Source organism: Pan paniscus, chromosome 2, assembly GCF_029289425.2.
Source record: "Pan paniscus chromosome 2, NHGRI_mPanPan1-v2.0_pri, whole genome shotgun sequence".
Lineage (NCBI taxonomy): Eukaryota > Metazoa > Chordata > Mammalia > Primates > Hominidae > Pan > Pan paniscus.
In genome coordinates this window covers 134,119,869-134,136,378 of record NC_085926.1, presented here as the reverse complement: position 1 = coordinate 134,136,378, position 16,510 = coordinate 134,119,869, and the positions used below count along the sequence as shown (strand labels likewise).

At 45.3% G+C, this 16,510-nt stretch overlaps 1 protein-coding gene across 3 annotated transcripts in view; it reads left to right on the top strand.

The window, feature by feature from the left end:
- Positions 1-5,399: 5,399 nt before the first annotated feature.
- MSL2 (MSL complex subunit 2) overlaps positions 5,400-16,510 on the top strand; it is a 50,342-nt gene continuing 39,231 nt past the window's right edge. The window contains exon 1 of one of the 3 annotated variants that reach the window (XM_055110509.2): positions 5,400-8,218. Coding sequence is in view for 1 of the 3 variants with exons in the window: in XM_003822496.6 (XP_003822544.1) it covers positions 10,314-10,455 (142 nt within the window). In the remaining 2 variants the exon portion in view is untranslated. Of the gene's footprint in view, positions 8,219-8,769; positions 8,856-10,298; positions 10,456-16,510 lie in introns of those variants that run through there. The other 2 variants (XM_008976071.6, XM_003822496.6) reach the window with 2 other exon arrangements.

Below are 16,510 nucleotides of genomic sequence, written 5' to 3'. Positions count from 1 at the left end.
ATCCCACTATCCAGAAAAAAATAATATTTTGGTGTATGTCTTTATAGTCATCTTTTTACCATGCATGGATATTTAGTTTTTCCAAAATTGTTCTGTTAATCAGGGTTTAAAAAAATTAATATATTATGAATATCTTCCCCTGTCAATAAATACATTTTTATATCATTTTAATTTTTTACATCATTCCTAATAGCTATATAATATTCTACTATGTAGATATATCCATAATATAGGTTGTTTTCAATCAGGAAATTTGGATTGGTTCTTTTTAAAATAGTATAAACAACTGCAATGATTATTATATAAAAATCTCTGGCCAGGCGCTGTGTTCACGCCTGTAATCCCAGCACTTTGGGAGGCTGAGGCGGGCAGATGACGAGGTCAGGAGATTGAGACTACCCTGGCTAACACGGTGAAACCCCGTCTCTGCTAAAAATACAAAAAATTAGACGGGCGTGGTGGCAGGCGCCTGTAGTCCCAGCTACTTGAGAGGCTGAGGTAGGAGAATGGCATTAACCCGGGAGGCAGAGGTTGCAGTGAGCCGAGATTGGGCCACTGCACTCCAGCCTGGGCAACAGAGCGAGATTCCGTCTCAGAAAAAACAAAAAACAAAAAACAAACAAAAAAAAACGTAAAAATCTCTTCATAATCCTAGATTATCCTATTGTCTTAGATCTCTGGTTCCCAAAGAGTGCACTAACGTACCCCCAGGTGCCACAGAGAACTCATAGAGAAGCCGCAGGATATTTCAACCTTGTGAGGAAAATATTTGACATTTGTTGGTTACTGTAAAAATTACAGTTTCAACATTAGATCACCTTACATTCCTTTCAATGAGGTTATATCTTTGCAAAGCTGGGTTTTTGCTGGTGCTGTGACAAAAATAAAGCATTGCACAAAAATCCATGTGATCTGGGAAATGAGGGTGATGTCCAATCTGATTTTTTTTTTTTTTGAGACAGAGTCTTGCTCTGTCACCAGGCTGGAGTGCAGTGGCATGATCTCGGCTCTCTGCAACCTTTGCCTCCTGGGTTCAAGCGATTCTCCTGTCTCAGCCTCCCAAATAGCTGAGACTACAGACGCGTGCCACCACGCCCAGCTAATTTTTGTGTTTTTAGTAGAGACGGGGTTTCACCATGTTGGCCAGGCTGATCTCGAACTCCTGACCTCAAGAAATCCTTCCACCTCGGCCTCCCAAAGTGCTGGAATTACAGGTTTGAGCCACCGTGCCTGGCCTACTTTTTCAAATAGCTACCATGTTAGGGCATAAATACTCATTAAGTTGTTTGGACCTAACTACTTAAAAAACTCTTTCAGGCCGGGTATGGTAGCTCACGGTTGTAATCCCAGCATTTTGGGAGGCCGAGGCGGGCAGATCACATGAGGTCAGGAGTTTGAGACCAGCCTGGCCAACACAGTCTCTATTAGAAACCCCGTCTTCACTAAAAATACAAAAATTAGCTGGGCGAGGTGGCGGGTGCCTGTAATCCCAGCTATCGGGAGGCCGAGGCAGGAGAATCACTTGAACCCGAGAGGTGGAGGTTGCAGTGAGCCAAGATCGCACCATTGCACTCCAGCCTGGGCGACAGAACTAGCCTCCATCTCAAAAACAAACAAACAAAAAACCCAAAAAGAAAACAAAACAAAACACAAACTATTTCATATTTCTTTTGGCCTAAGAGTGTGGTGAAAAATTACTGAGATGCTAAAGGCACCATGAACCAAGAAAGTTTGGGAATCTCTAACTTAGGATCAATTAGAGACTTATGTGGAACTGCTAGTTTTGAGGCTCTGTAAACTTCACAAGCTTTTAATATTGCCTGTTGTCCTTCAGAAATATTCTATCAATTTATACACCCAGTAGCAGGTTAATTTTCTCTTACTTCATATGGTGACCCTTGAACTAAATGAGTCCAGAAGGGTTGACTTGAATGAGAAACCATGACTGAAAAATTTTGCTGAGTTCTCTAGTTAATACAAAAAGGAGTAAGAAAGGACTTCTAACCTTAAAGGCAGAGCCTGTCTTACCTTCCCAGACTCTGGTACAGGGCTTTGCTAGAGCAGAGGCTTAGTAAACACATGTTGATGAAATGAAAAGAACTCCATTCACAAGAGTTTCCAAGGCAAGACTGAAAACAACATAAGGTTATAGTGAAAGCATACACACTTTAGGTTACCAGATAAAATAAGAATGCTGTTAAATTTAAATTTCAGGCTGGGTGCGGTGGTTCACGCCTGTAATCCCAGAACTCTGGGAGGCTGAGGCAGGCAGACAGCTTGAGACCAGGAGTTCAGACCAGCCTGGGCAACATAACAAAACCCTGTCTCTACTAAAAATTCGTGGTGGTGTGTGCCTGTAGTCCCAGCTACTTGGGAGGCTGAGCTACCTGAGCCCAGGAGGTAGAGGCTGCAGTGAGCCCAGATCTTGCCACTACACTCCCGCTTAGGTGACAGAGCAAGACCCTGTCTCCAAAAAAAAAAAAAAAAAAAAGGAAGACATTATCTTAAATTGATAGTTTAAGAAATATGTGGCTCATGCCTGTCATCCCAGCAGCACTTTGGGAGGCTGAGGCTGGGGGCGGATAGCTTTAGCTTAGACAACATGGCTAGACTCCCATCTCTACAAAAAAAAAAAAAAAAAAAAAAAAATTACAGGCAACCTACAGAGTGAGAGAATATTTTTCAATCTTTCCATCCGACAAAGCTCTAATATCCAGAGTCTACAAGGAACTCAAACAAATCTACGAAAAAAAGCCAACCCCATTAAAAAGTGGTCAAAGGATATGAACAGACACTTCTCAAAAGAAGACATTCATGCAGCCAACAAGCATATGAAGAAAAGCTCAACATTGCTGATTAGAGAAATGCAAATCAAAACCATAATGAGATACTATCTCACACCAGTCAGAACACCATTATTAAAAAGTAAAGAAACAATAGATGCTGGCGAGGTTGCGGAGAAATAGGAGTGCTTTTACACTGTTGGTGGGAATGTAAATTAGTTAAACCATCATGGAAGACAGCGTGGCGATTCCTCAAAGATCTAGAACCAGAAATACCATTTGACCCAGCAATCTCATTACTGGGTATATACCCATAGGAATATAAATCATTCTATTACAAAGATATATGCATGTGTATGTTCATTGCAGCTCTATTCACAATAGCAAGGACATGGAATCAACCCAAATGCCCATCAAATACCCACAGACTGGACAAAGAAAATGTGGTACATATACACCATGAAATACTAGGCAGCCATAAAAAGGAATGAGGTCATGTCCTTTGCAGGGACATGGATGAAGCTGGAAGCCATTATCCTCAGCAAACTAACGCAGGTACAGAAAACCAAACACTGCATGTTCTCACTTATAAGTGGGAGCTGAACAATGAGAACACATGGACACAGGGAGGGGAACAACACACACTGGATGGAGCCTGTCGGGGATTGGGGGGTGGGGAAAGGGAGAGTATTAGGAAAAAATAGCTAATGTATGCTGGGCTTAAGACCTAGGTGATGAGTTGATAGGTGCAGCAAACCACCATGGCACACGTTTACCTACGTAACAAACCTGCAGATCCTGCACATGTACCCCAGAACTAAACATAAAAGAATAAAAATAAAAAGAAATTTGAGTTATAGGCCAGGCACTGTGGCTCATGCCTGTAATCCCAGCACTTTGGGGGGCTGAGGCTGGAGTCAGATCCCTTTAGCTTAGGCCACATGGTTAGACTCCCGTCTCTACAAAAAATACAAAAAAAAAAAAAAAAAAAAAAAAATTAGCCGGGCATGGTGGTGTGTGCCTGTAGTTCCGGCTACTCAGGAGGCTGAAGTGGGAGGATTGCTTGAGCCCAGGAGGCTGAGGACACAGTAAGCACTGCACTCCAGCCTAGGTGAGACTATCTCAGAAAAAAAAAAAAAGGAATTTGAGTTATATATGATTTTTACTAAATAATTAAAGCACTTTTTTTTTTTTTAAAAAGAATCAAACTGCATTTATTTCAGAGGTTTTTTATTTAGGAAAAATATACATATATAATTTACCACCTTTACCATTGTTTTCAACTTTTTATTTATTTATTTATTTATTTTTTGAGAGGGAGTCTGGCTGTGTAGCCTAGGCTGGAGTAGCTGGGATCACAGGAATGTGTCATCACACCTGGCTAATTTTTTTTTTCTTTTTTTCTAGACGGAGTCTCACTCTGTCGCCCAGGCTGGAGTGCAGTGGGGCAATCTCTGCTTACTGCAAGCTCTGCCTCCTGTGTTCACGCCATTCTCCTGCCTCAGTCTCCCGAGTAGCTGGGACTACAGGCACCCGCCACCGTGCTGGGCTAATTTTTTGTATTTTTAGTAGAGATGGGGTTTCACCGTGGTCTTGATCTCCTGACCTTGTGATCCACCTGCCTCGGCCCCCCAAAGTGCTGGGATTACAGGCGTGAGCCACTGCGCCCGGCCACACCTGGCTAATTTTTGTATTTTTAGTAGAGACGGAGTTTCACTATGTTGGCCAGGTTGGAGTGCAGTGTTGCAATCTCGGCTCACTGCAACCTCTGCCTCTTGGGTTCAAGTGATTCTCCTGCCTCAGCCTCCCCAGTAGCTGGGACTACAGGCATGCGCCACCATGCCTTGCTAATTTTTTGTATTACTATTAGAGATGGGGTTTCGCCATGTTGGCCAGGCTGGTTTTGAACTCCTGACCTCGAATGATTCCCCCGCCTCTGCCTCCCAAAGTGCTGGGATTCCCCTGCCTCTGCCTCCCAAATTTCTGGGATTACAGGTGTGAGCCACCGTGCCCAACCCCGGTAGGTTTGGACTTTCACCCTCCTGTCATCCTTCCCCAGAAAGTAGGCTCTAGTGTCTACTGTTCCCATCTTTATGTCCATGTGTACTCAATGTTTAGCTCCCACTTATAAATGAGAACATGCAGCATTTGGTTTTCTGTTCCTGTGTTAATTCAGATAATGGCCTCCAGTTGCATCCATGTTGCTGCAAAGGACATTTTTTTTTTTTTTTTGAGACAGAGTTTCCCTCTTGTTGCCCAGGCTGGAGTGCAATGGTGTGATCTTGGCTCACTGCAACCTCCACCTCTCAGGTTCAAGCAATTCTCCTCCCTCAGCCTCCCGAGTAGCTGGGATTACAGGCATGCACCACTGCGTCCAGCTAATTTTGTATTTTTATTTATTTTTATTATTTATTTATTTATTATTATTATTATTTTTGAGATGGAGTTTAGCTCTTGTTGCCCAGGCTGGAGTGCAATGGCATGATCTCGGCTCACCGCAACCTCTGCCTCCCAAGTTCAAGTGATTCTCCTGCCTCAGCCTCCCGAGTAGCTGGGATTATAGGCATGCACCACCATACCCGGCTAATTTTGTATTTTTGGTAGAGACGGGGTTTCTCCATGTTGGTCAGGCTGGTCAAACTCCCGATCTCAGGTAATCCGCTCACCTCGGCCTCCCAAAGTGCTGGGATTATAAGTGTGAGGCACGGCGCCCGGCCAATTTTGTATTTTTAGTAGAGACGGGGTTTCTCCATGTTGGTCAGGCTGGTCTCGAACTCCCAACCTCAGGTGATCCGCCCACCTCAGCCTCCCAAAGTGCTGGGATTACAAGTGTGAGCCACAGTGCCCAGCCAGGACATAATTTTTTTATGGCTGTATAGTATTCCATGGTGTATATGTACCACATTTTCTTTATTCAGCCCATTGTCAGTGGGCATTTAGTTTGATTCCATTTCTTTGCTATGTAAATAGTGCTGTGATGAGCAGATGAGTGCATATCTTTTTGGTAGAACGATTTATATTCCTTTGGGTATATACCCAGTAATGAGATTGCTGGGTCAAATGGTAGTTCTAAGTTCTTTGAGAATTCTCCAAACTGCTTTCCACAGTGGCTGAACTAATTTACAGTCCCACCAGCAGTGTATAAACATTCCCTTGTCTCTGGAACATCCCCAACATCTGTTATTTTTTGACTTAATAATTGCCATTCTGACTGTGTGGTGAGATGGTATATCACTGTGGTTTGGATTTGGATTTCTCTGATGATTAGTGATGTTGAGCATTTTTTTCTTTTTTCTTTTCTTTCTTTCTTTTTTTTTTTTTTTGAGACGGATTCTTGCTCTGTCACCAGGCTGGAGTGCAGTGGTGCGATCTCGGCTCACTGAAACCTCCGCCTCTGGGGTTCAAGCGATTCTCCTGCTTCAGCCTCCCGAGTAGCTGAAGGCACGTGCTACCACGCCTGGCTATTTTTTTTTTTTTTTGTATTTTTTAGTAGAGAAAGGGTTTCACCTTGTTAGCCAGGATGGTCTGGATCTCCTGACCTTGTGATCTGCCCGCCTCAGCCTCCCAAAGTGATGGGATTACAGGCGTGAGCCATCACACCCGGCCAAGCATTTTTTTCATACATTCATTGGCTGCTTGTATGTCTCTCTCTCTTTTTTTTTTTTTTTTTTTGGCACTTGCTCTGTCGCCCATGCTAGAGTGCAGTGGCTTGATCTCCACTCGCTGCAACCTTTGCCTCCCAGGTTCAAGCAATTCTCTTGCCTCAGCCTCTGGAGTAGCTGGGATTACAGGCACCTGCCACCACTTCTGGCTATTTTTTTTGTATTTTTAGTAGACATGCGGTTTCACCATGTTGATCAGGTTGGTCTCACCCTCTTGACCTCAGGTGATCTGCCTGCCTAGGCCTCCCAAAGTGTTGGGATTACAGGCATAAGCCACCGCACCTGGCCTATGTCTTCTTTTGAGAAGTGTCTGTTCATGTCCATTGCCCATTTTTTAATGGGGTTGTTTTTTGCTTGTTGATTTTTTTAAGTTCCTTATAGATTCTGAATGTTGGACCTTTGTTGGATGCATAATTTGCAGACATTTTCTCCTATTCTGTAGGTTGTCTGTTTACCCTGTTGATAGTTTCTTTGCTGAAGCACTTCATTTTCTGTAAACAATTCATTTGTTTCCCTTTTAGGCAAGGCTCAAGCAAGCCAATAAATATTAGAAGAGAATATACCTCAAGATTCTTTGCCTCTAAGTACAATACTCTTATTACCAGTTGCAACCAATTTCAGAAGCTAAAAAAGAACTGGCTTAACACACGTTTTCTCTCTCACTCACGTCCATGCACACGAATGATCAACAGAATTAATCTTAATTTGGGGTGTACACATCTGAAGACATTTGTAAAAATCCAGTTATGAGAAAATTAGCAAGGTTAATGCCCTGCAAGTAATCACTTGCTTAGGGTGACTGCTAATTTATTGTCTTAACGGAAAACAGTGCTGATTATTTTACTCTCTGTGTTGCTCCTTTTGGGGAGAACAACCTCTGTGTTGTGGGAGAAGACCTTAGAGTCTGGAGTAAAAATAGAACCGTGTAACAATTTTATTTGAAGGAGAGCTTAGAAAAGATCTCTTATGCAAAAAAAAAAAAAAAAAAAAAAGAGCTTTTAAAAATGAGAGTGGCTTTTAGAATATTTGTCATTTTCCACGTATAAGACAACCAAATACAGTTTGCACAGCTAATCAAAATTAGGAAGTTAGATTCTTACTGCTTAATATTTAAGTGTTGATAATATGGTAGGTCTTGTGAAAAAAAAAACCTGTTTCCAAATGGTAATAGAAATTATAAATCGAGATTGTATGTGTTCCCTTGATATCTTAACTATTCCTACTCACCTCAAGTGGCAGCTTGTAACTAACACGTACCACATTTACATGTGCCATATACGTGCCTGTGTACATAGGTAGCATGTGCCACAATAGATTTACACGCATCATAATTTTCACTTTGCAAACGTATAGAGTACCTACTGTGCATGAAAAATTATGCTGAGGAGCTTTGGTGTGTACAGAGATAAGAAATGCTTCCTATGGCCTGTTACTATTTGTGCTACTCAAAAAAAGGTTTTGTACTTTGAGATGGGAGGGAAGTCATCTACTAAGTCAGGCTTTTGTTCATTTATATCCCAGTGCCCTTGATCTCCTGCAAAAACAAAAGGCAAAAGCTTGTTTTAAAAAACAAAACATTTGCAAGGATTTGGGTTGGTTCTAGAGCAAGATCATGCATTCTTCAAGACATCTGTTCACACAGAAGAGCTAGGTCTTTTAAAAAAGCTAGGTCTTTCAAAAAAAAAAAAAAAAAAAGGAGTTCGTTTTGTTTTTAAAACAGGACTCTGTTCCGGTGAGAGCTCGGTGAAGTCCTGAAGCTCGGCGCCCATGAAGGTGAGGCCGCTCGAGTCCAAGGGCCAGAGGCCGTGGGAACAGCGCGGGTCCGACGGGTAGGAGGGGGCGGTGGGTTCGAGCCTCCACGCTTACACACAGCCTGCCAGGGCCTTAGAGACCTCTGACTGCGAACCACCGCAGAGAGGTGCGGAACGCGGCCCCGACCCGGCAAAAGCCGTCCGCACGCCTGCTGGGCGCGCAGCCACGTTGACTACTGCAGCCTTCCCGGCTCGGCGAGAGCCTGCCAGCCAGCCGAGGCTGCGCCCTTTCCGCGGTCGGGATGAGCGGTTCCAGGAGAAAGGCCGCGAGGGCGGGGCTTAGGGCCTGGCGCGGCTATTTCCTCACACCGCGGTCAGTCAGGACGAGAGGCCGCGTTCAGGCCAGTGCAGAGCGCCACATGGCGCTACCAAGTCGGGCCCCGGCGTTGGCGGGCACAGAAGCAGTGTAATGCGGGAAGCCTGCAGCCCACACTGGGGAAGGATGTGCCAGCTAACGAATGTTTCACCACAGCCCACATGCCTGGGAGAGGGAATTTGAGAGCACGTGGGGGAGGGGCGAAGAGAGCTGTCGGCTCGCAGAGAGCATGCTCCATTCTGAGAGTCGAAGTGGAGAGCCAGGCATGCGCAGTGAGCCCAGGGTGGGTTGGCAGCGGTGAGGGACTGGCGCGAGCGGGCTGATGTGTTTATCCGGTTTTCTGGGTGGGCGGTCAAAGCGCACGCGGAAGGGCGAAAGGCGGCGGAGCTAGGTAGCAGCTTGCGCATGCGTGGAGTGAGCCGGTAGCTCTGGGAGGCTGTGGAGGGGGTTGTTAGAGGAGAAGCAAGGGAATAGGGAAGCGAAGGGAGAGGAAAGGGGGGAGGGGTGAGAGTGTGCTCTGCGCATGCGTGCGAGCGCTAGCGACGACGGCGGCGGGGGAGTCTCGGGGATGACAGTGGCTTTGCCCGTTGGGGTAACGGTCGTCGTCGCCGCCAGCAGAGGCCTGAGGCGCCACACAGCCCGCGGGATCCATTAAGGCCGCAGCAGCCCGGGCCCTACCGAGCTGGAGTGGCGCGTGGAGTCGGGGTGAGGGCGGCGAGGCACGGGGGAGGGGCCTGCGGCGGGGCCTTGCTGTGTGCGCTGGGCGGCGGCGGGGCCTGGCGGTGTGAGCGCTTGCCTTCCGCGGCCGGGGAGTGCTGAGGGCGGCGGCGGCCGTCGTGCTCGGCGGAGGAGTCGTCTGTGTGTGCGGCGCCGAAAAAATGGCCGGGCAGTGAGGGGGCGGCGCTTGAGTCTGGTGACCCCGGAGTGTGCGACTGAGGAGCGAGGGGCGCCGCCGCGGCCCGGCCGGGCTTGCCCCCCGCCCCCTCCCGCCCGCCGGCGGCGGCCCGCGCACTTCCTCCCCGGCCCTTCTCTCCGGGTTGAGGACTCTCGCCCGCCTCGCCACCTCGGGGAACTGCGGGCTGCAACCCACGGGGCGGAGAACCAGGGCGCAGTCTGGGCCCCGCGTCCGATATGGAGAGCGCGGCGGCGGCGTCCGCTAGCCGCAACAGCAACCTTCGTCGCCGCCGCGGCGTCTTGCACTAGATCCGGGAAGCCGCCGCCCGACCGTCGTCCTTGCCGTCGCCGCCGCCTCCGCGCCCTGTACTGGGATGGAGTAAGAGGCCCTGCAGCCCGGGAGAAGCGTGCCGCGCCTCAGACGGGGCCGGGGCCTGCTCCCGCGCCTGCCAGCTCGACCTGAGGAGGCGCCTCCGTGTCCGGAGATGGAGCTCGAGTGCAGGCCGCCTGCTGAGCCGCGGGGCTAGACTGAGCGCCGAGTCCCGCCCCGAGCGCCCAAGCCGCCGCGTTCTGCGCTCTGTGGTCGCTCCGGACGAATTCGAACGCTGGTTTCTCTCTCATATTTTTGGTCTGGAAGTCTCAGGGACGGAGGGGCGCCAAGGCCCCATGTGTGGGAGGATTGTTTCAGCTCCACAAACTTGCACGGATTTTGGTTACTTGTTTGGCCAATGGTTCGGCTCTGATTTCTTCCGAATTGTTGCAAATTCGCCATCGTTCCCTGGCTGCTTACAAAGTTGGATCCGGAATTTCTTTTCAACCGGGAGCCATTGGTGTCGAAGTGTCTGCAATGAACCCCGTGAATGCTACTGCTCTCTACATTTCCGCGAGCCGCCTAGTGCTCAACTACGACCCCGGAGACCCCAAGGCGTTTACTGAGATTAACAGGCTCTTGCCTTACTTCCGACAGTCCCTATCGTGCTGTGTTTGCGGTGAGACGCTTTTTATTGTTCCCTTTTCAATGCTTGTTTTTAAAAGCCTTCTGGGCAGTGGTAACGTGAGCGGGTTGACGGCCTGGTGGTTGGTATTAAGCTTTTGTTATTTGTGCAGCGCTGTACGGTCATTAGTTTTGAAACTTGCCGAGGGACTTTTGCCCGGCGTTTCAGAAAGGCAGAGAACCCTTTCATACCGCTTTGTGCAGCGGCGTTAACGTTCAAAATGGTTTAATTCGCCTCGGTTCATCTGGCGGTGGTGGTTTAAGTGGGGGTAAGATGCATGCACAAGGCTTTTTTTTTTTTTCTTAAACCTTTGCCGCGGGAGCTGATTTCGTACCTACGGCGGTTAAAAGTGGTTAAACATGATCAAAACATGCACATGTGGGCACATGTGGCGTGTTTGCATTTCCCCAAACTGGTGTTACGTGGGAGTGGTGGGCTAAGCTGATGAACCCACAGCTGGAGAACCCGGCGCGGAACTTTGCCCTAGGTTCCTCCACAAATGCTTTGACGGTTTGACGGTTAACAGCGAGCCGGGGAAGGCTGTTGGTACTCGAAGTGCTTTTTAGCTGGTGAGATTTTTACTTACCACTTTTTCATTTTGTGGTTTAATATACTTTGGCTTTGTCGAGGGTTATTTTAGATGTTTTTGTTAAAAAAATTAACTCGTGGTGGGTAGGATACTTTTATTTTTAAGATAGAAGAGGTATGCTAAATTGTCTAAGGAAAATATCTCAAAAGTGATAATTTGAATGTTAACTGTGCGTGTGTAATAATTACTTGCTTTTCGAAAAACCTGGACTGAAACGTTAATACAAAAGAAAGGGCAACTGCCAAAGCAGTAATATGCATGCTCCACTTAATATTCTATCTTAAATTTTGAAGTTTTGATGATCCACTTGTTTAGTCAGAACCTGGGAAATTCAGGCACGTTAAGGTTTCCACTTTATTTAAAAGTAGATAAAGGAAGAAGAGTAATTTGGGACAGTTGTGGCTGAAGGGAGAAATAATATTCATTTGAGGATTATCCAGCATTCTCTATCTAGATCCTGAAGCAAGACACTGAATGGGTGCAGAAGAGGTGGCGGTGGTGTTTTTTGCAAGACAGGTACTTAAGGTCATAAACATTTAAGTAACTGAGTAAGTCATTAAGTGCTACTCTGACTGGTGACAGACACTTAACACCTTAGAGGAATAGTCGCCCAGGGCAAATCACCTAACTGCCCTGGGCCTCAGTTTCTTGATGTGTAAAATAATAATTTTCGGCTAGATTCAGTTTCCTTTCAGCTTAAGTTTTACAAATGTAAGTGTATCAAGAGTTTGCCTGGTTTCATGGTAACCTCTCACTCTATTCCCACTTTTATGGAGTGCTTTTTTTTTTTTTAATGTCCTCACATATTTTGATGGTTTGAGGACTGAGGAAATGGAGCTGCCATAACTTCCTTCTCCATATACTTTTTTTTTTCTTTTCCTTTGGTGCCGGCCGTAGGGTGCTACTATGGTGAGGTAGGGGGAAGAGGAAGGGCCCACTCTATCCTGCTGAAACAGCATTTGAGAGTGATGTCATTATCAGTTAACATTTGTAGAATCTGGTAGGTCCCCTGTTTACTAGATGGGTGAAACTTAGCTCTCTAATTTAAGTGGGAAATGGTAGTTTTGAGTTGTGCAGACCACCACTATCCTAAAACTGTTAAGAACCTCAGAGGTTTTAAGTTCCTATTAATAGCTTTCGGATGGTAGTGGTGGTCTAATTGAACATTTTCCCAAGTTCTAACCTGGACTTTAAATAATGGCATTAAAGATAAAAAAAAAAAACAACACTACATTTAAAAGTCCAACTGGAGCCTTTTTTATTTTTATTTTTTGTCAGTCTTGGCAACACAAGGGGAATTTTTCTGACAGGGCTTTCTTATTTCACATCATCCTATGGAAAAGATCGTGAGTTCTGCTTCTCCCTTATGATTGAGTAGCTGGCATGGTTTCAGTAATAGGGATGTAGGTTCAGGTTTTTTTCCTCCCATCTCTTTGGACGTAAGTCTATGATTATAAAGACATAGAAAAAAAATCAGTTATTTGAATTCAGCCCAGCATTGACATATTTTTGTACCAGGTATGTACTAGACTTTTTTCCTTAGCTGAAAAGCATTAGTGCATTCAAATTAATGCGTGGATGGGCAGTCTTATTTCATGAAGATAATACACTTGTAAAAATGAAGTTTAATTCTGTTGTAATGCTTAATTAGGGAATTTGTTTCAACACGTCCTGTAGATTTGACCCGCTACTACCTTTTCATCCTTTTATTCGACTGTGGTTTTACATAATTCTCTTTTAACTGGATTGATATTTTTGTCCTTTCAAACATGCTTTTTTATATCTTTTTCTTTTTCTTTTTTTTATCTTTGCTTTCTTAAGTTTCTTCTGCCTAAAACGCTACTTTTTTCTAAAGGCCTAACTCAACTCCCTGCCTCCTTGGTGAAGTCTTCCTTGCTCACTGCAGCAAAAAGTTACTTCTGGCCAGGTGCCTGTAATCCCAGCACTTTGGGAGGCCAAGGTGGGCGGATCGCTTGAGGTCAGGAGTTGGAGACCAGCCTAGCCAACATAGTGAAACCCCATCTCTACTAAAAATACACAAATTAGCTGGGTGTGGTGGCAGGTGCCTGTAATCCCAGTTACTCAGGAGGCTGAGGCCGATCTCCAGACATTGCTTGAACCTGGGAGGCAGAGGTTGCAGTGAGCCGAGATCGCACCACTGCAGTCCAGGCTGGGCAACAGAGTGAAACTCCGGCTCAAAAAAATAAAAAAGTTATCTTTGTTGTCTAAACCTTCTGTAAACCTTTGTTCCAGTCATAAGGTACTTATAACTCCTTTGAGTGCAGATTTTGTATCAGTCTGATTTTCTTGATACATATAATAAACTACTTAGGGAAGACATTGTTTTTTCTTTTACAGTTTTGTATTTCTTCTGCTTCACATTCTTTCCTGCCTGGTGACTTACATGTAGGTGTTTATGACAGCCTCAGAGGAAGAGGTGAGGGAGGGAAAAAGCCCTTCAAACTTTGCAATTAGGTTGAAATTTGGCTTTTACTTACTGTGTAGGCACATTGCTTTAACTTTTTGCCAATTTCCTTTATCTTCTTCAAGTTTGTTTCTCTAAATTTGTGTTATGTGTGGGCTTATTTTTAAGCGGTTTGAAAAAACTTTTTATTGAGACAGGATCTTGCTATGTTGCTCAGGTTGGAGTGCAGTGGTGCGATCCTAGCTCACTGCAGCCTTAAACTCCTGGATTCATGCAGTCCTTCCACCTCAGCCTCCTAATTAGCTAGCACTACAGGCATGTACCATCATGCCCAGCTAAAGTTTTTGTAGGGAGAGGGTCTTACCGTGTTGCCCAGGCAGGTCTTGAACTCCTAGGCTCAAACTATCCTTGTGCCTTGGCCTCCCAAAGTGCAGGCATTACAGGTGTAAGCCACTGTGGCTCCTGGCCTGAAAAGACTTTTTTTTTTTTTTGAGACGGATTCTTGTTCTATCACCCAGACTGGAGTGCAGTGGCGCAATCTCGGCTCACTGCAACCTCCACCTCCTGGGTTCAAGTGATTCTCCTGCCTCAGCTTCCCGAGTAGCTTGGGATTACAGACTCAGGCCACCACGCCCAGCTAATTTTTGTATTTTTTGTAGAGACGGGGTTTTACCATGTTGGCCAGGCTGGTCTTGAACTCCTGACCTTGTGATCCGCCCGCCTTGGCCTCCCAAAGTGCTGGGATTACAGGTGTGAGCCACCGTGCTCAGCCTGAAAAAAGGTTTTGAACCCATGAGAACAAGTCTACAGATTCAGTGTCTGGCACATATTAGGTACTTAATATCCCACCTTTCCACAGTAGACAATGGTGGGTGGAGGTGAGGGAAGAGACTAAACTATCAGGTCAATTATTGTCAAACCTAGATTATTCATTGCAGTTACAGTTTTGTTATTACTGTTCTTTGATATGTTAATTAGCTGATTATTACTGCTTGTTTTTCAATTGCTTTGTATATTTAAACCTTCTGAAGCAAGCTTCTAGTGAATGGGATAGCCTTGCTGTAGAGAATTACTGTACTTTCTAGGCCACAGAAAGTGACCAAGACAAAAATCACTATGGGTACTATTTTTAAGTGTCGATTTCTCGGTCATGTTCTAAATGTTGGACTTGCTTTATCAGAAAGTAGAATTGTTTTTTTCTTTTGATAACATGAGACTTGATAAGTTTTGGCCTAAGGATTTTATGTTTTCATTAAACTTGTAACTCTTCAAATGATGTAACAAGTCTGATGTATACAATCAAAAATCCTGTTAGGATTGGAGGGTCATGTTAAATGGAAAAATACTACTCTTGGAGATAACTTGGAAAGTGTCATGGTCAAACTCGGGAACATGAATATTTTCCTTTTTGTTTTTTTTTGGAGACAATCTTGTTTTGTCACCCAGGCTGGAGTGCAGTGGTGCAGTCATAGTTCACTGCAGCCTCCAACTCAAGTCCTCTGGCATTAGCCTCTAGAGTAGCTAACACTACAGATGTGCGCCACCACACGTGGTTGGCTAATTAAAAAAATTTTTTTATAGAGATGTGGCCTTGCTGTGTTGTCTAGATTGGTCTTGAACTCATCTGGCCTGGGTCTCCCAAAATGCTGGGATTACAGGCGTGAGCCCCGGTAGCTGTACTATTTCTTTATTGGTCACCTGTGATGTTCTAGATGCTAAGATAGAAAGATGAATAAGACACATGGCACAGGCCCATATATATTGGTCAGTGTTACGGGGAAGACAAGTAAACCAACAATTATTGGCCAAGTGCTGAGTAGAGGCACTTAAGCTATAACAGACCTCATGTGTCACGATAGAAAAGTTAGTAATTTTTTATTTTTGAGACAGGGTCTTGCTATGTTGCCCAGGCTGGAGTGCAGTGGCATGATCTCGGCTTACTGCAACCTTTGTCTCCCGGGTCCAGGTGATCCTCCCACCTCAGCCTCCCAAGTAGCAGGAACTACGAAAGTGCACCCCCGCGCCTGGTTAATATTTGTAGAAAACTTACCAATTAACATTTTGTACATGTAAAGTTTCAGAAATTAACCATGAAAGCGCATTTATTTGTGTAGAGTTTGTTTTTGAATAGCTCTTCGGTCAGAGGTTAAACATTGGTGTTAAAACAGAGTCTATTTTAACAGTTTTTTCTTAGTTTACCTGTTTTCTGATCTGGGAAGAATTTTTTTTTTTTTTTTTTTGAGACGGCGTCTCGCTGTCGCCCAGCTGGAGTGCAGTGGCGCCATCTTGGCTCACTGCAAGCTCCACCTCCCGGGTACACGCCATTCTCCTGCCTCAGCCTCCCGAGTAGCTGGGACTGCAGGCGCCCGCCACCTCGCCCGGCTAATTTTTTGTGTTTTTAGTGGAGACCGGGTTTCACTGTGTTAGCCAGGATGGTCTCGATCTCCTGACCTCGTGATCCGCCCGCCTCCGCCTCCCAAAGTGCTGAGATTACAGGTGTGAGCCACCGCGCCCAGCCTCTGGGAAGAATTCTTTAGAGCACATTTATCTAGTATGCAGGTAGGAAGAACTGTGTTTAGTTAATTTTCTTGGTAGATACAATTCAGCTATAGATAGCAGATCTATTTTCTTAACTGTTTTTTTTTTTTTTTTTTTTTTTTATTTTCTCGAGACAGGGTCTTGTTCTGTTGCCCAGGCTGCAATGTGGTGGCATGATCACGGCTCAGTGCAGCTCAACCTCTTGGGCTTAAGCTGTCCTCCCACCTCAGCCTTTCAATTAGCTGGGACTGTAGGCGTGTGGTACCATGCTCGCCTTATTTTTTTTTTTTTTGTAGAGACAGGGTTTCACCATGTTGCCCAGGCTTGTATGATCTCTTTTTCTAAGAAAAATCTCCTAAGAAAAATCTATAAAAGTTCTAAAATATTTGCTCCTACTTGGGTATGTTTATGCAAGATGATACTGCCTTAGGGAAAGGACTCCCTAAATGCATTGTTACCAGTGCTGAGATGAAAAGAGGTTTGATTTGCAGCCCTTC